Source organism: Orcinus orca, chromosome 11, assembly GCF_937001465.1.
Source record: "Orcinus orca chromosome 11, mOrcOrc1.1, whole genome shotgun sequence".
Lineage (NCBI taxonomy): Eukaryota > Metazoa > Chordata > Mammalia > Artiodactyla > Delphinidae > Orcinus > Orcinus orca.
In genome coordinates, this window is record NC_064569.1 from 85,852,247 (window position 1) to 85,876,191 (window position 23,945).

Here is a 23,945-nt window from a genome sequence, read left to right on the forward strand (position 1 = left end):
CGATCCCTGGTTGGGGAGCTAAGATCCCACATGCCTCATGGCCAAAAACCCAAAACATAAAACAGAAGCAATATTGTAACAAATTCAATAAAAACTTTAAAAATTGTCCACATAAAAAAAAGTCTTTAAAATAAAATCCCAGTTGATCATGGTGTATGATCCTTTTAATGTATTGTTGGATTCGGTTTGGTAGTATTTTGTTGAGGATTTTTGCATCTATGTTCATCAGTGATATCGGCCTGTAATTTTCTTTTTTTATGGTATCTTTGTCTGGTTTTGGTATCAGGGTGATGGTGGCCTAATAGAATGAGTTTTGGAGTGTTCCCCTGAAATTTTTTGGAATAGTTTCAGAAGGATAGGGGTTACCTCTTCTCTAAATGTTTGATAGAATTCACCTGTGAAGCCATCCGGTCCTGGACTTTTGTTGGAAGTTTTTAAAATCAGTTTCAATTTCAGTGCTTGTGATTGGTCTGTTCATATTTTCTATTTCTTCCTGGTTCAGTCTTGGAAGATTGTACCTTTCTAAGAACTTGTCCATTTCTTCCAGGTTGTCTATTTTATTGGCACAAAGCTGCTTGCAGCAGTCTCTTATGATCCCTTGTATTTCTGTGGTTTCAGTTGTAATTTCTCCTTTTTCATTTCTAATTTTATTGATTTAAGCCATCTCCATTTTTTTTCTTCATGAGTCTGGCTAAAGGTTTATCAATTTTATTTTTTCAAAGAACCAGCTTTTAGTTTCATTGACCTTTTCTATTGTTTTCTTCATTTCTATTTCATTTATTTCTGCTCTGATATTTATGATTTCTTTCCTTCTACTAACTCTGGGTTTTGTTTGTTCTTATTTCTGTAGTTGCTTTAGGTGTAAGGTTATGTTTTTCTTGTTTCCTAAGGTAAGACTGTACTGCTATAAACTTTCCTTTTAGAACTGCTTTTGCTGCATCCCATAGGTTTTGGATCGTTGTGTTTTCATTTTCATTTGTCTCTAAGCATTTTTTGATTTCCTCTGTGATTTCTTCAGTGATCCATTGGTTGTTTAGTATGGAAATACAAATGTGGAACTCGGGTGAGAGTCTAGACTGAGAAATTTAGGAATAATAGGTATAGATGGCATTTGAAACAATGAGATAGGTGAGGTCACCTAGGGATAAAAAATAGAGAAATGGTAATAAAAACTGAGCTGTAGGTCATTCCAACACTTGGAGATTGAGAAGTGGAGGAACCACCAGCAAGACAGAGAGGAGGCTTCCAGCGGTGCAGAAAAGAAAGCAAAAGGCAGATGTTTTTGTAAGCCAAGTGAAGGAAGTATTTCAAGGAGGAAGGAGACTCTGTCATATACCTTTAGAGGCTGAGTAAGATGAGGATTTTTATTGAGAACTGATCTCTGGATTTGCAACATGGAGACTGCTGGTGACCCTGACGGGGGTACTTTCAGTGAAGTGGTGGGGACAAAAGCCTGATCTCCCAGAGAGTGAAGTGATTAGAGAAATAGAGGAGGCTGCTGGGCAGTTGAGGGTTAACTTGATGTCTGAGGTTATGAATGTAAAGATCTGTCCTAGCAGTCATGGGTTCTTCATGAACCATATTCAGCTGTTCAAATGTAGGCAAAGGATAGGCAGAGAGCTGTATTTAACCAGAGCTGTCCAATAAGTATGAAGGAGGCAGTTGAGGATGTATTGGTTGATGGGCCAAGGAACCTAAGCTGAATAATGAGGACAGAACCTAACAGTGAAAAAGTGGTAAAGCAATGGAGTGGAGCTCTAGGTATGGTCAAAGCCCAATTTATTATGCTCATAAACACAACGTATATACACGGACCACCCAGTCCCTTCTGGGTGAGTTCCACACAGGCTCAGTGTTCATCTTGTTTATCAAGAAGTACAACAAGGCTGGGTAAATACATCTTAAATTTTATTATTTGGTTTACAACAATTCAGAGATGGCAGATGCCTTTTATAAATGGGTATACTAAACTAGAGCTATATTATAAGGCAAGGAAGCCCAATTACTGAAAGGCCCTTCAAAATGTACTTCACTTGGCTACATCATTGATAGTCTACGTCGTGGAATTTTTGATGTCTCCCAGAAGATACATTACCATCAGTTTCTATTGTATTAGGTTCTAAGAAACTTTATTTTTTAAAGAAAAAAATGATTGTGGGAAAAATAAAAAATGTCTTTGAAAAGACTATCTGTATTTAAATAAAGTGTCTGATAAATTCATGAAGGGAAGAAGTTCAGAAAGCAAACTTACGTTGTATAAAAATAAATATTGTGAATTCGCTGTATGTAAGACTGATAATAAATGATTTTTGTGGGTAGGCAAAGTTATCTTATTGGTTCCATACTTACGTGAAGGCTTTCAAAAAACCGGTAAAATTTTTTAAAAGGAATTTAAACCTCTTTTATAAATTAATTCAGCTGATTGGTGACTGATTTTTCCATGTCTTTATTTTTTTTCCCATTACATGTCTTTTAGACATTTTGTTGTTGTAACCAAGATTGGGTAGCAAAAGAGAGAGGGGACAGAACTCATATCAGTCATCCTAGTTATCTATTAGCATCTCATGGAAAATGGCTAGATCTGGGAAGGGTGGTGGCAATTAAATATTCTATGAAATAAGGCATTGTTTTTTCTTCCAAAGTATTCATTTATCTTTGATTTCCTTGGTCTTAGGAACTTGAATAATTTAGAGCTGGCTATACTTACCATCAAGATATATTAAATGAAGATTTCCCTGTTTGAAATTGGAGAGATGTAGCAATACTCTATTCTACTTTAGAAAATCCTGTTTCTCTAGTTGATTTCCTCTCAGTTAATGAGTTAGGTACTCTTGGTACATTTGGAGGGTCACAGAAATAGCACTGCACTGGCTTAGGAGACTGGAGACCTGTACTTAATCACAATGTGGGTACTCTGTAGCTGTGCAACATTAAAAATGTACCTTCTCTGATTTTCAGCTTCTTCTGCTGTAAAATAGAGATAGGAATATCTACCTGACCTATTTCACATGTACTGTTGTGAGTACTAAATAATACATGTATTTGAATGTGTTTTGGAATATGTAATGCACTAAAGTTGTTGGTAAATGCTTTAAAAATGTGGTTTGCTGTGCACTTGTTTAGGTTAAAAAAATGAAAATAGAAATCACTGGGAAACATAAATCCTTCTGAATCATATAGCCCAAATGTAAATAAGTAATTTACAAATGCTTTACAATAAAATCAAAGAAATTATTCATGGATATTTTAAAAATAAAAAATCTTGCAGCTAAATATTCATCAACTTAATCATTCTTTCTTTTATAAGAATGTTCACTATGTGACAATATAACTCTCCAAAGGAGAAATTCTATAATTAGTTCAGTTCTCTGCCTCAGCAGCTTCATTATAAGGCAGAAGAGTGGAATAAAGTTTCAAAATAAGCAAAAATATATAACTCTAAACCACAGTCCCCTTATTTTAAAGAGCTTAATAGGAACACTTCCCCCAATATATTTATAAACAACCTACTACTTATATAATGTTAACACTAATTGACAACTTAAACCACACGATCAAAGTCAATGTGCATTTCTTCTTCCCTTTATCAGTTAAATTATTAAATATCTGACAGTCTTGAGAGATTCCACTGCATTTTTAAAAAAATGAACTGTATGTAATATAAAAATGCTTACCTATTGAATGACTAAGGTGTTGGTCAAGTGTTCAGAATACAATCAGAGTTTTAGAAAAATATTTGAGAAACACAGCAGTGTACCTGATAGTCTCCCACGTAGAAATCAGCCTGTGCAAACAGATGATGTGCACAGGCATGAAAAATAACCAAAGTAACCCCACCGATTTCTCCTTTAAAATGGTAAGCCTACCAGTTTCGATCGAGTTCTTAAGAGGAGCGAATGAATCATTTGCTCATTCTAAATCTTATGATAGCTTGGTTATATTAAATGGTACAGTTTTTTTAAATGAAAAGAAAGTATTAATTACAAGGTAGGTAACAAATACTAAATCCTGGCCAGTAGCAAAATTTTTGCACCGCATGACAAAAGCATACCAATAAAACGCGCTAAAGAATAACCACAGAATGCTCATATCCCACTATGATCTTTGCTATCAACAACTTTTAGCAAAGATTTAGCTCTCCATCAAAAGCTTCTGTCTCTCTCTTTCACACCACACACACACACACACACACACACACACGCACACAAGCACGCACGATTTCTCACACCATCTTGTTTCTACAAACACAGCTCAGGTTATCTTATTTTGGACTATTAAGTCTTCAGAAAAAGATCAACATTCTTTCAACAAATCAATGATCAAAAATGACCCACTGATGGGACGTCCCTGGCGGTCCAGTGGTTAGCACTCTGAGCACGGGTTCGATCCTTGGTCGGGCAACTAAAAGCCCGCATGCCACATGGCATGGCCAAAAAAAAAAAAAAAAAAAAAAAAACGACCCATTGCTTTCATTAAAGGCTATTCTGTGTTTAAAGGGTAGCCTGCCGAGAACTTGCAGAGTTGAAATTAAATTAGCATCAGCACAGGGATTCATAAAAACAGGTAAAAGTGAGTTTATCTCATACTCAGCAGAACATATTGAGGTCAGGTTAGGAGCAAAGTAATTGGTAACTGGATCCTCAGCTGGCAGAGAGGTGGGCATAGTTAGAACTATTACAAGCTTGGTTGGGCTCCTTTCATTTTAAAGTCTGCTTTGCAGTACAACACATCTGTGAGACAAGAAAGGCTAAACCAGAACTCTGTTTCCTTTAACATGGCATTATGAGTTAAACAGTAATACATTACATTTCTGCTACGTCTGTGGTTTTAAAATTATTCATCGTAAACATCCTATATTCTTTCCTATTTATTTCAGAGCTTGAGTCTATGTCTATGTCAAATTATCATTTATTCTATGAAAAGCAGCACAAATACTGTTCATTCTGGTTTCAGCACAAATTCTTTAAAAATAAAATGTTAAGGCCATTTAATGGAATCAGGGCCAACTGAAGATTACCCTCGCAGAAGACAAACTACTGAAATAAAATTTTTGAAAAAGAGCTATAAGTGGTTGTCTTTTCCTTCTTGGTAACTTGAGAGCGGTTTGTAGGATTTATTAGTCTCCAACATCTCCATCTCGATCTCCGATAAGCCAAAGAAAATGAAAACTTAAGGCTAACAAGGCTGTCCCGAGCAGATCACCCAGTGCCGTCAGATAGGGGATGGAGAAGCTATCCGGGTCCTTTCCTTTCCTCCAGAAATGATGGACCATCCAGTCAGCAATCCACAGCAAGGTAAACACCTAGAAGAGAGCACCAAAGATTACTCCTGTCGCCTGGACAGTCCTAGCCCAGTAAACACGGCCATAAGCCGAAGCCACTGCTCTCTGAAGGGAACAGAATGCGTCTAAGTCAAGAACCTCACTGGAAAAGAAGAAAGAGTTAATTGACAGCAACATTTTCTTTTCACAGGAAAATACTATGTATTGCTGCAATTAATATTTTTCTTCAACTTGTCACATATATCTTCTCATTTTCTTCTAGCCTTCCCCAAACCACCATGTTTCTTATATTTAATAGTATTGTACATTTTGCCAAACCACTGTTGCTTCAACTTCTTCCTATATGATAAACCTGTGAAGAAGGAAGAAGACATACGAAGAAGGAAATAAAAATAAGGAATAACATTCTCCTATTGCAGGTACAATCAAATCAAATAAAGATGGAGAACCGACCGTTTACTTACTAATTATAAGGCCATTGGCGGCTTGTCAAGGAAAACTTCGTTTCCATGGTAAGAACAGTCACCAGAAGGTGAGGGCACTGAGGAGTGACTTGTTGGTACAGATACAGATATACTTATAGATAGGTAGGGTCAAAATATTTCAAAGGGCTATTCAAACACTAAGGTGATATAAGTAAGTATTTTCTAGGATATCAGGAATATTAAGACCTTTGTAATGCTTTGAATTTTGGGATCAGATAAATGATTCTTTTCTTTCATCCATTTAGAGTAAGAGGATTCTCTAGTTTTCAAACACCTAAAGTATTAAAAGGGATTTGGGATTAGAGAGGTTAATATTCACTGGTTTGGGACAAGTTGGCAAATACAGGATACTGGTTAAGAGCATATTTCTATACCTGCTGGCTAACTATAGGCAAGTTACTTAACCTCTTTATGTCTCTAAATGAACATTAGAGATGATAACGGCATCTACTCTCATGAGCATGTTGTGAGGATTAAATAATAGAATGAGTAATTCAGTGCCTGGCACACAATACACTTTCAACAGACGTCTGCCATTAGTTGATTTTAACCGTGTCATTGCTATTACTTTGCTATTTGTGGTAGTGAGAACACTGGTACGTATAGGAGGAAGCCCGCCTAGGTCTAGCCGAGCCCAGGGTCTGTGACCTTTTACTACTCTGACAAGTAGGCCATGAAGGTGAGGTGTCTGCCTTGGGTTCCAAACTTCTGTGCTGTGGTTTAGCTCTGACACCTTTACCAGGAAGGACGGTGGCTTGTCCAAGCTGAGAGCCATATACTTAATCCAAAGGAGGGAACTTCACATGTCTTTGGACATCAGTCAGAGAGAGAGGTTGTACTTTAAGTCCTGTTTTCTTTTGTATGAGGCTGGTTCTTCCTTAGTGTTTCATGGCAAAGACTGTTTTGGAATCATATTGTCCTGTTCTTCAGGACAATCTGTTTTGCGTGTGGAGGAAGCATGGAATGTTAGAAATAATCCTGGATTTGGAAGTCATAAGATCTGGATTTGATTTCCACTTTGGCCATTTATCAGCTATATGACTCTGGGCAAGCTTCTTACCATTAACCCTCAATTTCCTCATTTGAGGAGAACAAAACCATAACGGGCCTCATATCTGCCACACTTACTTTGAGATAATTAATAAGAGCCTCAGTTTAGGAAGATGAAGAGAAACGTAAAAAGGCAGCACAGTCTCAAGTTACATTAATAAAAGCATAGTGCACAGACCGAGAGAGTGTCACCCACTGGACCCTGGATGGGTCAGGCCACAACTCGGCAGTGTGTTAGGAACTTGTTCACCCCTGTGCTTCCAGCACCTAGCAGAGTGACTAGCTCACAAAGCAGACCCCTGATATCTGATTGAGGGCATAAAAATCAGCGGGAGACAAGGTCATTCATATAAGAGACTCCTATGAGAACAAGAACTGTTTGTCCTGGGCAAGGAGGGCAGGAGATGTAAACTTAAGAAGGTTATTATGTCAGGAGACACTGGCTTATAACACACAGTGTCATAGGGTAGAGTTTTAGGGTAAAGGGTAAAAGTTACCAAAAGTTACCAAAACAACTTAAAAAAAAAAAAAACAATTTGGGCTGTCTATATATGTAACGAATTATGTAGTAAACTCTGTATTACTGGAGTATATGAAGGTTCAATAAAGAAATTTTTTGATTATGTGAGTAATATGTGCTGGAGGAAACAAAATTTTTAAAGAGAATGAGGGTAGCTATTTTCTCTGGGATTGGCAGGAAATACAAACAAATAAATCCATATTGTATATTTTTTATAACATTATGTATTTATATATTAATAATATGAGTATATTTATATATATTTATATAACATACATCATACATATGTGATATATAATTTACTAATTCGTGGTATAACATTTACACTGAATAGGAGATTTGTCTAGAACGGGGGTTGGCAAACTATAGCCCATGGGCCAAATTCAACCTGCTGCCTGTTTTTTGTAAATAAAATTTTATTGGAACACAACTCTACGCATTTGCTTACTCATTGTGTATTTAGTCTATTATTTAATCCTCACAACCTTCTTATTAAGTAGGTACTGTTATCATCTCTAATGTTCACTTGGAGAAGGTGAGTCAGAGAGGGTAAGAAACCTGTTTTAGTACTACGATGACAGAATTATGTAGTTGGGACAGAGACCATATGGTCCATAAACACAAAACAGAACTAAAATGGCATCCTTACCTCATACTCCCAAATAAATTCCAGGTAAAGACAAATATAAAAAGCAATACTTGGACTTCCCTTGTGGCACAGTGGTTAAGAATCCACCTGCTAATGCAGGGGACACGGGTTCGAGCCCTGGTCTGGGAAGATCCCACATGCCGTGGAGCAACTAAGCCCATGCACCACAACTACTGAGCCTGTGCTCTAGAGCCCACAAGCCACAACTACTGAGCCGGCGCACCTAAAGCCCGGGCTCTGCAGTAAGAGAAGCCACCATAGTGAGAAGCTCGCGCAATGGAACGAAGAGTAGCCCCCGCTTGCCGCAACTAGAGAAAGCCCGCGTGCAGCAATGAAGACTCAATGCAGCCAAAAATAGATAAATAAATAAATTTATTAAAAAAATAAAAACAATATCTGCCTAGGCATATCTTACCAAAAAAAAAGCAATACTCAAAAAGTTTTATAAGAAAATGTAAGAGAAGGTCTTTAAGACCTTGATGTAGGGAATGATTTCATAAATAAAATGCAACATATTAAAGGAACTGTTTATAACTTACATTAAAGATTCCTGTGGTTCAATAAATACCATAAATAAAAGTTAAAAATCATGCCCCAGGCTTGGAAAAAAATCTCTTCACTACACATAACTGACAAAAAAATTAGTATTCATATACTAAGAGAATATCCAGAGAACTCCTACAGTTCATTAGAAAAAGAAACAATTCAACAGAATAGAAGAGGAAACCTAAAGCTCTAATAAACATATGAAAAGATGCCCAACCTCACTAATAATATGGGGATGTACATTAAAACCACATTAAACTCCATTTCATATCCATCTGACTGACAGAAATCACCTTTTAAACAACAATAATAGTGAACATTGTTTTTGAAATGGCCCTTTATGGGGCCATGCGGTATTCAAAGAGGTTAACGTGTATGAACTGATTTAATTTTCAAAACATCTCTGTAAAATGCTACCGATTTTTACTATCCCTCTTTGAGGTATGAGGAAACAAAGGCATTTATAGAGTATAAGAAGTCTGCCCAAGATCACGCAGCTCATAGGGAGTCAGGCTCAAACTCATCCACTCAAGTTTAGTCTAACACTAAAGCCCAAGTTCTCATCCATCAGTGAAGTACATTGTCTTGGTAAAAAAGAACTCCACATTGGCAACATGCACAATTATTAATACTTTGGAGAGCAATGTGGCACTGCGTGTTAAGTGTGAAGATGTGCAGCTCCTTAGTTCAGCAATTCCACTAGAAACAATGATTTTTTTCCCTCTTGCAACCCTAAAAGGATAAAACTATGTAGGCTAAAGGAGGCTAGCCTAAGGGGCTCTGCTGGGCCCAGGTCCCATGTGGCTACCCAAGGACCAGGAAGACCAATATCTTGGTGTACTGTATGCATGCATACTAAGAGAGATGTGCAAGGATATTCACTGCATCACTGTTGTAAAAGCCGAAAATTGGAAATAAACTGAAATGTCTATTGAAACAAGAAGGGCTAAGTTAACTCTTAGGTCATACAACTGAACACTTATATAGAAGCTAAAATGAATGAAAAAGAGGGACTTCCCTGGTGGCATATTGGATAAGACTCTGCACTCCCAATGCAGGGGGCACAGGTTCGACCCCTGGTCATGGAACTGGATCCCACACGCATGTCGCAACTAAGAGTTCTCATGCCACAACTAAGGAGCTGGCAAGCTCCAACTAAGGAGCCCTGGAGCTGCAACTAAGGAGCTGGCAAGCCACCACTAAGGAGCCTGCCTGCTGCAACTAACACCTGGTGCAACCAAATAAATAAATATTTGAAAAATAAATAAAATGAATGAAAAAGAGCTACATGAATTAATATGAGTATGTCTCAAAAGCGTAAGGCTGAGTGAAAAAAGCAGTATAAATAAATGATTCTAATAAGGTTTATAAATATTAAAAACAATACGTTATTTATAGATACACACATCTGTAGCAATAGTATAAAAACATGCATGGCAACGATACATACCAATTTAGAATGCTAATAACTGCTAGGAAGAGAATGAAATAAGACCAGGAAGGGATATCTAGGAGGCACCAACCATAGGTATGATGTATTTTTATTGAGCATTTTGAAATAGTTGCTTAAATAATTTGCTAATGGTTGATAAAGCTGGGTGGTAATTACATGGTTATCTTATTTCCTATCATTTCCTGTACATTTGTGTTTCGTAATACAAAGTGTAAGCAGCTGGGGCAGCGGCAACTCACTGACCAGGGCTGCCCGGGCTACTACTTAAATACCTACCCAGGGGGATGCCTGAGAAAGGAAGGCAGTAAGTGTGCCCTGTAGAATCCATGACAAGCTTGGACTTGTAAGGACCAAGTAGCGCTGAGGCTAACACCAAAGGATTATTTTAAAGTCTGTGAATGACTTTTCACGAAGATGGCGCCGCAGGGGAAGAAGGAAGCCCCTGACCTCCCAAAGCTGAAGCCAAAACAAAGGCTTTGAAGGCCAAGAAAGCAATGTTGAAAGGCATCCACAGCAACAAAAAAAGATCTGGATGTCATCTGCCTTCTGATGGCCCAAAACACTGTGGCTCAGGAAGCAGCCCACATATCCTCAGAAGAGCGCCCCTAGGAGAAACAAGCTTGACCACTACGCCATCACCAAGTTGCCCCTCACCACTGAGTCAGCCATAAAGAAAACAGAAGACAGTAACATGCTGGGGTTCACTGTGGATGTCAAGGCCAACAAGCACCAAATTAAACAGGCTGTGAAGAAGCTCTATGACACTGACGTGGTTAAGGTCAACACCCTGATCAGGCCTGATGGAGAGAAGAAGGCATATGTTTGACTGGCTCCTGACTACGATGCTTTGGATGTTGCCAACAAAACTGGGATCATTCAAACTGTGTCCAGCTGGCTAATTCTAAATATAAAAGTTTTGACTATAAAAAAAATAAAAGTCTGTGAATGGAGTAAGCAAATGTCTGCAATCTCTCATCATTCTTTCAACTGCCCTGCCCAGGTGGGAGAATAAAGGGACGTATTCTAGAGAAACTGAATGGGAATGACTCACGTCTCAAGGATACCAGACACTACGAGGTACTGGCAGAGGATGAGGATGAATTGGAAGTCTGCACAGTTAACAGTGGGATTCCTTCAGACCTTTATTTTGTTCCAAGAACAGAGGCAGGCGGGAGTATAACTCCCCAGAGAGGAGGTTAGATGTTCAAACTTGGAGGGCTCCCCGTGAAATGGCCAACTACCCCAGATCCTCCAACAGTAAAGTGCCCAGTCAACAGCCTTCTCCCACCTCCAAGCTACGTAACCTCTCCATGCCTCAGCTGCCTTCCTGTACAATAGGGAAAACAATCCCTCTCTCATAGAGATGATGAGATGAGCATTAAACAGGGCAGAGCACTTAGAACAGTGCTGGACACATAGAAAGAACATAATAACTATTTGCTATGAATTAAAAGAAACCAGGTCATATATGAGTAACAAGAATCTGACTTTTCAACAGCTGCACTAGTAGAAAAGGGAGCAATACCTTCAAAATCCTGAGAGAAGAGTATTTCCAGTCTATAAGTCTGTGCCCAGTTTATCAACTGAGTGTTGAGGGTAAACTACAGTCAACTTAAGATATACAGGCACTCAGAAAAATGATCCCATGTTCTCTTTGGAACTTTCTTGAAAATGTTTTGATGCAAAATGAGGGAGAAAACCAAGAAAGAGAAAGACCCGAGATCCAGAAAATAGAAGTGCCAACCTAAGAGAGAGTGAGGGAAACCTCCAGGGGAAGAGCTGTGCAGTGGGCTGGCGACAGAGTCCAGACAGAGCTAGAGGGTGGACGGCTCTGGAAATGAAGTCCCAGGATAAAGGCAAATTGGTAAATTATCTGAAATAACAGAGTTGGGGGAAGGGACTAATTATAGGTGGGTGATAGTTGTGACGGAACACTTGAAAAAAATTAAGGATAGGGCTTCCCTGGTGGTGCAGTGGTTGAGAGTCCACCTGCCGATGCAGGGGACACGGGTTTGCTCCCTGGTCCGGGAGGATCCCACATGCCGTGGAGCGGCTGGGCCCGTGAGCCATGGCCACTGAGCCTGCGCGTCCGGAGCCTGTGCTCTGCAATGGGAGAGGCCACAACAGTCAGAGGCCCGTGTACCGCAAAAAAAAAAAAAGATACATGCACCCCTGTGTTCACAGCAGCACTATTCACAATAGCCAAGACGTGGAAACAACCTAAATGTCCACTGACAGATGAATGATTAAATGCTCCAACCAAAAGACACAGACTGGCTGAATGGACATAAAAACACGACCCATATATATGCTGTCTACAAGAGACCCACTTCAGACCTAGGAACACATACAGACTGAAAGTGAGGGGATGGAAAAAGATATTCCACACAAATGGAAATCAAAAGAAAGCTGGAGTAGCAATTCTCATATCAGAGAAAACAGGCTTTAAAATAAAGGCTATTACAAGAGACAAAGAAGGACACTACATAATGATCAAGGGATGAATCCAAGAAGAAGATATAACAATTGTAAATATTTATGCACCCAACATAGGAGCACCTCAGTACATAAGGCAAATGCTAACAGCCATAAAAGGGGAAATCGACAGTAACACAATCATGGTAGGGGACTTTAACACCCCACTTTCACCAATGGACAGATCACCCAAAATGAAAATAAATAAGGAAACACAAGCTTCAAATGATACATTAAACAAGCTGGACTTAATTGATATTTATAGGACATTCCATCCAAAAACAGCAGATTACACTTTCCTCTGAAGTGCTCATGGAACATTCACCAGGATCAATCATATCTTGGGTCACAAATCAAGCCTTGGTAAATTTAAGAAAATCAAAAGAGTATCAAGTATCTTTTCCGACCACCACACTATGAGACTATATATCAATTACAGGAAACATACCTGTAAAAAATACAAACACATGGAGGCTAAACAATACACTACTTAATAACCAAGAGATTACTGCGGAAATCAACAAATACCTAGAAACAAATGACAATGAAAACATGACGACCCAAAACCTATGGGATGCAGCAAAAGCAGTTCTAAGAGGGAAGTTTATAGCAATACAAGCCTACCTCAAGAAACAAGAAACATCTCAAATAAACAACCTAACCTTACACCTAAAGCAATTAGAGAAGGAAGAACCAAAAAATCCCAAGTTAGCAGAAGGAAAGAAATCATAAAGATCAGATCAGAAATAAATGAAAAACAAATGAAGAAAACAATAGCAAAGAACGATAAAACTAAAAGCTGGTTCTTTGAGAAGATAAACAAAATTGATAAACCATTAGCTAGACTCATCAAGAACAAAAGGGAGAAGACTCAAATCAATAGAATTAGAAATGAAAAAGCAGAAGTAACAACTGACACTGCAGAAATACAAAAGATCATAAGAGATTACTACAAACAACTCTATGCCAATAAAATGGACTACCTGGAAGAAATGGACAAATTCTTAGAAAAGCACAACCTTCTGACACTGAATCAGGAAGAAATAGAAAATATAAACAGACCAATCACAAGCACTGAAATTGAGACTGTGATTAAAAATTTTCCAACAAACAAAAGCCCTGGACCAGATGGCTTCACAGGTGAATTCTATCAAACATTTAGAGAACAGCTAACACCTATTCTTCTCAAACTCTTCCAAAATATAGCAGAGGGAGGAACACTCCCAAACTCATTCTACGAGGCCACCATCACCCTGATACCAAAACCAGACAAAGATGTCACAAAGAAAGCAAACTACAGGCCAATATAACTGATGAACACAGAAGCAAAAATCCTCAACAAAATACTAGCAAACAGAATCCAGCAGCACATAAAAAGGATCATACACCATGATCTAGTGGGGTTTATTCCAGGAATGCAAGGATTCTTCAATATACGCAAATCAATCAACGTGATACACCATATTAACAAACTGAAGGAGAAAAACCATATGATCATCTCAATAGATGCAGAAAAGGCTTTTGACAAAATTCAACACCCATTTATGATAAAAACTCTCCAGAAAGTAGGCACAGAGGGAACTTACCTCAACATAATAAAGGCCATATATGACAAACCCACAGCCAACATCATTCTCAGTGGTGAAAAACTGAAACCATTTCCATGAAGAATAGGAACAAGACACGGTTGCCCACTCTCACCACTATTATTCAACATAGTTTTGGAAGTTTTAGCCACAGCAATCAGAGTAAAAAAGGAAATAAAGGAATCCAAATCAGAAAAGAAGAAGTAAAGCTGTCACTGTTTGCAGATAACATGATACTATACATAGAGAATTCTAAAGACTCTACCAGAAAACTACTAGAGCTAATCAATGAATTTGGCAAAGTAGCAGGATACAAAATGAATGCTCAGAAATCTTTTGCATTCCTATACCCTAATGATGAAAAATCTGAAAGAGAAATTAAGGAAACACTCCCATTTACCGTTGCAACAAAAAGAATAAAATACCTAAGAATAAACCTACCTAAGGAGAGAAAAGACCTGTATGCAGAAAACTATAAGACACTGATGAGAGAAATTAAAGATGATAGAAACAGATGGAGAGATATACCATGTTCTTGGATTAAAAAAATCAACATTGTGAAAATGACTATACTATCTATAGATTCAGTGCAATCCCTATCAAACTACCAATGGCATTTTTCACCAAACTAGAACAAAAAATTTCACAATTTGTATGGAAACACAAAAGACCCCGAATAGCCAAAGCAATCTTGAGAAAGAAAAACAAAGCTGGAGGAATCAGGCTCCCTGACTTCAGACTATACTCAAAGTTACAGTAATCAAGACAGTATGGTACTGGCACAAAAACAGAAATATAGATCAATGGAACAGGACAGAAAGCCCAGAGATAAACCCACACACATATGGTCACCTTATCTTTGATAAAGGAGGCAAGAACATACAATGGAGAAAAGACAGTCTCTTCAATAAGTGATGCTGGGAAGACTGGACAGCTACATGTAAAAGAATGAAATTAGAACACTTCCTAACACCATACACAAAAATAAACTCAAAATGGATTAAAGACCTAAATGTAAGGCCAGACACTATCAAACTCTTACAGGAAAACATAGGCAGAACACTCTATGACATAAATCACAGCAAGATCCTTTTTGACCCACCTCCTAGAGGAATGGAAATAAAAACAAAAATAAACAAATGTGACCTAATGAAACTAAGAGCTTTTGCACAGCAAAGGAAACTATAAACAGGATGAAAAGACAACCCTCAGAATGGGAGAAAATATTTGCAAATGAAGCAACTGACAAAGGATTAATCTCCAAAATTTCAAGCAGCTCATGCAGCTCAATATCAAAAAAACAAACAATCCAATCCAAAAATGGGCAGAAGACCTAAATAGACATTTCTCCAAAGAAGATATACAGATTGCCAACAAACACATGAAAGAATGCTCAACATCACTAATCATTAGAGAAATGCAAACCAAAACTACAATGAGGTATCACCTCACACCAGTCAGAAGAGTCATCATCAAAAAAATCTACAAACAATAAATGCTAGAGAGGGTGTGGAGAAAAGGGAACACTCTTGCACTGTTGGTGGGAATGTAAACTGATACAGCCACTATGGAGAATAGTATGGAGGTTCCTTAAAAAAACAGAACTACCATACGACCCAGCAATCCCACTACTGGGCATATTCCCTGAGAAAGCCATAATTCAAAAAGAGTCAGGTACCAAAATGTTCTTTGCAGCACTATTTACAATAGCCAGGACATGGAAGCAACCTAAGTGTCCACTGACACATGAATGGATAAAGATGTGGCACATATATACAATGGAATATTACTCAGCCATAAAAAGAAACGAAATTGAGTTATTTGTAGTGAGGTGGATGGACCTAGAGTCTGTCATACAGAGTGAAGTAAGTCACGAAGTAAAAAACAAATACGGTATGCTAACACATATACATGGAATCTAAGAAAGAAAGAAAAAAGGGTTCTGAAGAACCTAGGGGCAGGACAGGAATAAAGACACAGACGTAGAGAATGGACTTGAGGACATGGGGGGGGGGAAGGGTAAGCTGGGACGAAGTGAGAGAGTGGCATGGGCTTATATATACTACCAAATGTAAAATAGATAGCTAGTGGGAAGCAGCTGCATAGCACAGGGAGATCAGCTCGGTGCTCTGTGACCACCTAGAGGGGTGGGATAGGGAGGGTGGGAGGGAGACGCAAGAGGGAGGAGATATAGGGATATGCGTATATGTATAGCTGATTCACTTTGTTATAAAGCAGAAACTAACACACCATTGTAAAGCAATTATACTCCAATAAAGATGTTAAAAATAAATGGATGAATTGATGTCTCCACAGTCTGTTTTAGCTCTAAAGTACAAGGGTAAGAAATCTGTGGTCATAAACCACATAGTGATTGCTCTCCTTATCTCTGCATTTCTTCCTCCATCCCTCCCACATTCTTAGTCTCATAATTTAATTTAAGTTCCCTTCCCATGCAATTTCTTTTTAAAGGTATTGTGATGACTTAAAGGTCAAGCAGGTTTAAATTTATTAATTTTTTTACAAGTTAACAAGGATATCAGTGTTTCCTTGGAACACTGTATAAATGAATTATTAAAAGCACAGTAAGTATCAGATACTTCTTAATGAAACATGCTTTATTTTCAAACTAAATGATTATTTAAGGAATGTATTCTTTTTTACTGGAAAAACACATCAAAAATCTAACCAAGCGTAGACTGTATTTTACATGGTCTGTTTGTTTTTTATGAAATATGCACAACTTCTTTGGGTAAATATACCTCCTTAAAAGGCAACTTTGTTGCCCCAGCTAATTATGCATGTTCTAGATGTATTACTTGGAATTTAAATAAATATATAAAACACACGAATATATATTTGCTTTGGATGACTGATTCTCTAGGCCAGCTCCTTCTCTGAGCTAGAATCAACATTCCCATCTACTAGCATCCCTTCAATGCCCCATTGCCAGTAACAGCCTTGTGTATCATGTGACTAAAGATGATTTCTTTGGGAGAGGAGTGCTTAGAAATATGATACAAATAAACACCAGGAATAGCAAATCAGTACATTTCTTCCTAAGCCTTACAAAAGCTGAATTCAGTTTCCCTATAAAAATATGCTTCCCTAATCCAGTTTCCAGACTGCTAATGCTACTCATTAAAATCTAATATTTAAATGTCAGCTAAGAATTTAGGATTATCAGTCAACAGGAATTCAGTCTACTCCTGATATACAGATAAAATGTCTTTTCTTTGGCCTGAATTATTTTTGTGAGGTGGCAGGTGGGGGAAGGTAGGAAACAAACAAACCTTATTTCGAGGAGTCCCTAATAATCACCAAACTTCCCAAGGAGTCCATGGCACAAAAATGGTTAAGACTTTCTGTCCGAAAGAAACCCTCAGAATGTGTTCAGGAGACAATATAACAATACTCACAGTCTTGATTTTTAATAGCAAAAAACTACAAACAACCTAAAAGTCCATTAAAAGAAGAATAGATGAAACAATCATGGAATATTTATACAATGGAATACTATATAACTAAAATAGATGAACAACAGTTACCCATATGAATGAATCTCACATACAATGCTGAGCAAAAGAAAGCCACTTAAACACAAATTCATTGATTCCATTTATAAATTTCAAAACCACGCAAAACTAAAACCATATATTTTTAGGTATCCAAATAAATGCATAATCATAGGGAAGAGCAAAACTCTTTAGCCATACAATTCTGAATCAATAGTTTGCTTTGGGGAGGAGGGAGGAGCAGATAGGTAGCTTTAGAAGGTATAGGTACTAGGGTATTGGTAGTGTTATAATTCTTAAGCTGACTGGTGAGTGTCCTGGTGGTCACTGTATTATTACTCTTTATACCTTGTACATGTCATTATTGTTTACCTATTCAATATTTAATATGCAATTAAAATTTTTTAAAGGGAATTCCCTGGTGGTCCAGTGGTTAGGACTTCACACTTCCTCTGCAAGGGGCACCGGTTCGATCCCTGGTCAGGGGACTAAGATCCTGCAAGCCGTGTGGCGTGGCCAAAAAAAAATTTTTTTTCTTAAATACAATAATTTTTGGCTGGGAGTTCATTAACCCTGGCCTAGTGATCCTCCCTCATGTGACCATGTCATTCTGTTCCAATCATGCAAAGAACCAGTGATAGCCAATGTTACTTAGTATTATGAAATGACAACCTGAAAATCAAGAAGAAAGTCAAACTGAAGACGTTTCTTTGTTTAGTAATAATAAGCAAAAAAGATGGAAATAAAACATATACAAACTGCTAGAGGAAACTAACATTTATTGACTATCTCTTACATGCTAAATAAAATTACTTTAATGCTGTTAATATCCATAGAATATTAAGGAAAGATGCAATCAGCAGAGATCAGGCCCTGAACAACTTAGGTGTTCCCTCTTCACCCTCTGCCTGTAGCCCAAAGATGGCTCTGCTTCTAATACCATCCTTTTTCAAGTAGGAAGACTTTGTTGCCCAGCAGAATATTTTACTGGAAAAAAGAATATTCATTCATTTAAAACTATTTATTGACGGGCTTCCCTGGTGGCGCAGTGGTTGAGAGTCCGCCTGCCGATGCAGGGGACACAGGTTCGTGCCCCGGTTCGGGAAGGTCCCACATGCTGCGGAGCGGCTGGGCCTGTGAGCCGTGGCCGCTGAGCCTGCACGTCCGGAGCCTGTGCTCCGCAACGGGAGAGGCCACAGCAGTGAGAGCCCTGTGTACCGCAAAAAAAAAAAAAAACAACAAAAAAACTATTTATTGAATGCCTTTCTAATATATTACTCAAATTTGAGAAATTATTTTTTGAAGTAGCACACCAAAATATTTGTGGTGGTGGTCTTGAGTATGGGGATTATGGACAATTTTACAATGATGAACATGTGTTGCTTTATGATAAGAAACAAAACTCAATAAACTAAAAAAAATCCCCATAAAACAAGACCAAAAACCACTTCTTTGTCTAAGCTCAGCATGGAGGTCTGTTTTTTCCCTTTACTAGGTGAGATATCATCTCAGAGAACAGATTTAAAAGGATAACTTTGACATCTATAGGAATTTAGTAATGGATATTGCTAGAAAATGAAACTACCTGAAAAAAATTTTAATTGCAGGTAAAAGGAAAAGAGTCAGAAATACAGCTCTGAACTTCTTTGACATAAGTAAACAAACCCTGAAAAGAAGACAATTTATTTTTATGGGAGGGGATAAAAGTAAGGGGCAAAGAAATAACTGAGATATTTGAAACCTAGAAAATCAATCTTTTCTTGATATTAGAAGGGTCTACAGTCATTAGTTAGAGACAGAATATGGAGAAGAGCAGAGAATAGAACTGGATGTACAAAGGCAAGGAGCATGCTTAACTAATTAACATTTTAGAAGCAGCAGCTGTGAGAAGTGACAAGTGTGAAAACCCAGATATGATCAACCTGGACTTCTGTAAGGTTTGAGATACAGTATCAGACAAGGATTCATAAATATAATTACTGCTGCTGTTGAAATGCTAGCACACTAAGAACTCTATGCTAAGCGTAGAGAATAAAAGGATGTTGATTTGGAATCACAGAGAGAAACACATCTACATTAGATTTGATTGTTTGGCATATTTATACCTGTAAAAGTACAAATACTCATGAAAGTGAGCTGAGATTTACATAAAGAAGAGAGTTTGCAATTAAAAATTTTTTAGAAAAGTTAAGGCTTAAAAGAGAAGAGCAGCAAAAGAATAGACATATAAATCTATGGAAAAGAATACAATTTAGAAATAGACCCACATATAGTAAATTGGTTTTCGACAAACATACTAAGGTCACTGAAGGTGAGGAGGACAGTTTTCCCAACAAATGGTGCTGCAACAGCTGGGTATTCACATGGAAAAATATAAACCTCAATCTGTATTTCACGCCATATACAAAAATTAACTCAAAATGGATCAGAGATACAAATAAAAGCTAAAACCAGAATATTTCTAAAAGAAAATATCCCTAAAACTCTAGGGATTGGCAAACATTTCTTAGGACACAAAAAGCACTAACCATAAAGAAAAAATTGATAAACTGAACTTCATTAAAATTGAAACTTCTGCTATTAAAATACATGATTAAGAAAATGAAATGACAGTGCACAGATTGGGAGAAAGTATTTCCAATGCCTATATCTGACAAAGGACTTGTATCCAGAATATATAAAGAACTCTTACAACTCAATACCAATTTAAAAAATGGACCTAAGATTTGAACTTCACAGAAGAAAGCATGAATGGCCAATAAATCCATGAAAAGATACTCCATACTATTAGTCATCAGGTAGCTGGAAATTATGATCACCATGAGATTACCACCAATACACCCACGGGAATGGGTAAAGGTAAAAAGACTGACAATACTAAGTGGTGGTGAGGATGTGAGGCACATGAAACTCTCAAGCTAATGGTAAGGCAGATGGTATAATCACTTTGGAAAACAGCTTGGCAGTTTCTTATAAAGTTAAACAAGCATCTTCCACGCGATCCAGTAATTCTACTTCTGGGTATTTACTCAAGGAAAATAAAAACATATGTCTATACAGAGACTTGTACAGAGACTTGGATATACTCATCCAACAGAATGCTAAGGAGCAAAAATGAAACAAATTACTAATACATGTAACAATATGGATAAATTCCAAAAATATATGCTGAGTAAAACAAGGAAACAACAAAGAGTACATACCTAGGTTCATTTATATGAAATTCTAGAAAAGGGAAACCTAATTTATGGTGACAGAGAACTGATCAGTGGCTGCCTAGAGCCAGGGATGGATGGGAACTGACTGCAGAGAAGCAGGAGGGAGCTTCTTGGGGGTGAAGGTAACGTTCTATATGTTGACTGTGGTGGTGGTTATATGGTTGAACACATATGTCAAGACTCATCAAACTCCACACTTTACATGGGTGTATTTTACTGTATGTAAATTATATCTTAATGTTATTTTCCTTTAAATTGCTTTTGTAGGTTGGAGAGGTCATCTTTGTATGTCAAGTAGCAGTGGAGCACACAGGAAGGGTTTGACAAATATCTGTTGAGCTTTTGAACCTGTTTAGAAAGGGAATGCCTAAATATATACAAAGACTCTGGTAGAGTTTTCTTCCCAGCAAGAGCCTAGAGCAGGAGTCAGCAAACTACATACAGCCTGTAGGCCAAATTTGGCCCACCACCTGCATGGCCCATAAGCTAAGAACGATTTTTACATTTTTAAATGGTTGAAAAAAATCAAGGGAAGAATAGGATTTTGTAACCTGTGAACATGATACGAAATCCAATTTTCAGTGTCCATAAGTAAAGTTTTTTGGGGACACAGCCACGTTCATTTATTTACATATTGTTTATGGCTGCTTTTGTGCTGTCTTGACAGATTTGAGTACTTGTGACAGAGACCATATGGCCCGCAAGGGCTAAAATGTTGCTTACCTGGCCCATTACAGAAAAAGTTTGCTGATCCCTGCCCTAGTATAGAGCCTCTTCCCATCATCCTCCACTAATGAAATTACCAGGTTAAGTTCTTGACCCTTTTACTTACCCTGTGATGGAGTAGACATAACAAAGTCTTTGAAGTAATACAAATCTAAGTTCAAATTTTATCTACTACTTAACTACTTCTATTACTTGGGTAAATTTTTAACGCTTTCAGTTTTTATATTTGTCACTTGAGGAGTAGGGAAGTCAATACGTATCTCAGAGGACTGCTCAAAGGATTATATGAAATAATGTGAATAAAATACATATTGTCTGGCAGTTAACAGACATCATAAATATTAGTTCATATTGTTCTTCTAAATGAGCCATTTAAGAACAGTGGGTTGTCAAATGGGGCAGAGGAAGAAAAAGAATCTGATCACCCACCAGAAGTTACTGTTCCCTACTTTGCCTCAGTTCTACTCTGGCAGAAGTTAGTTATCAACCTTCCTTTACATTTTTTTTTAAGCTCTTAATGCCTATTTCTATACTTAATATAAATGCAATCACGTATTATGTGCTCTTTTTGTGTCTGGCTTCAACCTTAGGTTTGTGGGATTCACAATATTGTTGTGAATATACTGTTGCATAAAGGTGTAGATCATTCATTACCCTTGCCCTATTCATTGTGAAATACATTTTATTTCATTGTGAAACTTTACTTTTTAAAATAACGTTAAAGTTTAGCATTCTGATCAAAAAGAATAAAATACCTAGGAATAAACCTACCTCAGGATGCAAAAGACCCGTACTCTGAACACTAAGATGCTGATGAAAGAAATCGAAGATGACACAAACAGAAGGAAAGATATATCATGTTCTTGGATTGCTTAGAGGAATCAATATTGTCAAAATGACTATACTACCCAAGGCAACCTTCAGATTCAATGCAATCCCTATCAAACTACCAATGTCATTTTTCATAGAGCTAGAACAAAAAAGTTTTAAACTTGTATGGACATATAAAAGACCCCGAATAGGGCTTCCCTGGTACCAAAAAAAAAAAAAAAAGACCCCAAATAGACAAAGCAATCTTTTTTTTTTTTCCTGTGGTACGCGGGCCTCTCACTGTTGTGGCCTCTCTCGTTGTGGAGCACAGGTTCCGGATGCGCAGGCTCAGCGGCCATGGCTCATGGGCTCAGCTGCTCTGCGGCATGTGGGATCTTCCCTGTCCGGGGCACGAACCCGTGTCCCCTGCATCGGCAGGCGGACTCTCAACCACTGTGCCACCAGGGAAGCCCTAGACAAAGCAATCTTGAGAAAGAAAAATGGAGCTGGAGGAATCAGGTTTCCTGACTTCAGACTATACTACAAAGCTATAGTCATCAAAACAATATGGTACTGGCACAAAAACAGATGTTTAGATCAATGGAACAGTATAGAAAGACCAGAAATAAACCCACGCACCTATGGTCAATTAATCTAAACAAAGGAGGTACAAATACACAATGGAGAAAAAACAGTCTCTTCAATAAATGGTGCTGGGAAAACTGGACAACTATATGTAAAAGAATGAAATTAGAACATTTTCTAACACCATACATAAAAATAAACTCAAAATGGATTAAAGACCTAAATGTAAGGCCAGATACTATAAAACTCCTAGAGGAAAACATAAGCAGAACACTCTTTGACATAAATTGTAGCAATATTTTTTTGGATCCGTCTCCTAGAGGAATGGAAATAAAAACAAAATAAACAAATGGGACCTAATTAAACTGAAAAGCTTTTGCACAGCAAAGGAAACCATAAACAAAATGAAAAGACAACCCACAGATGGGAGAAAATATTTGCAGTTATGCAACTTATAAGGGATTAGTCTCCAAAATGTACAAACAGCCATGCAGCTCAATATCAAGAAGGAAACAACCCAATCAGAAAATGGGGAGAAGATCTAAATAGACATTTCTCCAAGGAAGACACATGTGCTTCTCCAAGAAGCACATGAAAAGATGCTCAACATCACTAATTATTAGAGAAATGCAAATCAAAAGTACAATGAGGTTATCATCTCACACCAGTCAGAATGGCCATCATCAAAAAGTCTACAAACAATAAATGCTGGAGAGGATGTAGAGAAAAAGGAACCCTCCTACACTGTTGGTGAGAATGTAAATTGGTACAGCCACTATGGAGAACAGTATGGAGGTCCCTTTAAAAACTAAAAATAGAGCTACCATATGATCCAGCAATCCCAGCCCTGGGCATATATCTGGAGAAAAACATAATCCGATCAGATACAAGCACCCCAATGTTCACTGCAGCACTATTTACAATAGAAACAACCTAAATGTCCATCGACAGATGAATGGTAAAGAAGATGTGGGACATATATACAATGGAATATTACTCAGTCATAAAAAAGAATGAAATAATGCCATTTGCAGCAACATGGATGG

At 37.7% G+C, this 23,945-nt stretch overlaps 1 protein-coding gene and 1 pseudogene across 6 annotated transcripts in view; one reads left to right on the plus strand and one right to left on the minus strand.

The window, feature by feature from the left end:
- Window positions 1-1,887: 1,887 nt before the first annotated feature.
- The window catches only part of SLC41A2 (solute carrier family 41 member 2), a 129,285-nt gene continuing 107,227 nt past the window's right edge, over window positions 1,888-23,945 (minus strand). For all 6 annotated transcript variants that reach the window (XM_033427576.2, XM_033427579.2, XM_033427577.2 and 3 more), the window contains one exon: window positions 1,888-5,302. In XM_033427576.2, coding sequence (XP_033283467.1) covers window positions 5,117-5,302 — 186 coding nt within the window. In that variant the 3' untranslated portion in view covers window positions 1,888-5,116. The remainder of the gene's footprint in view (window positions 5,303-23,945) is intronic.
- On the plus strand, window positions 10,247-11,051 carry LOC125960550 (60S ribosomal protein L23a-like; annotated as a pseudogene).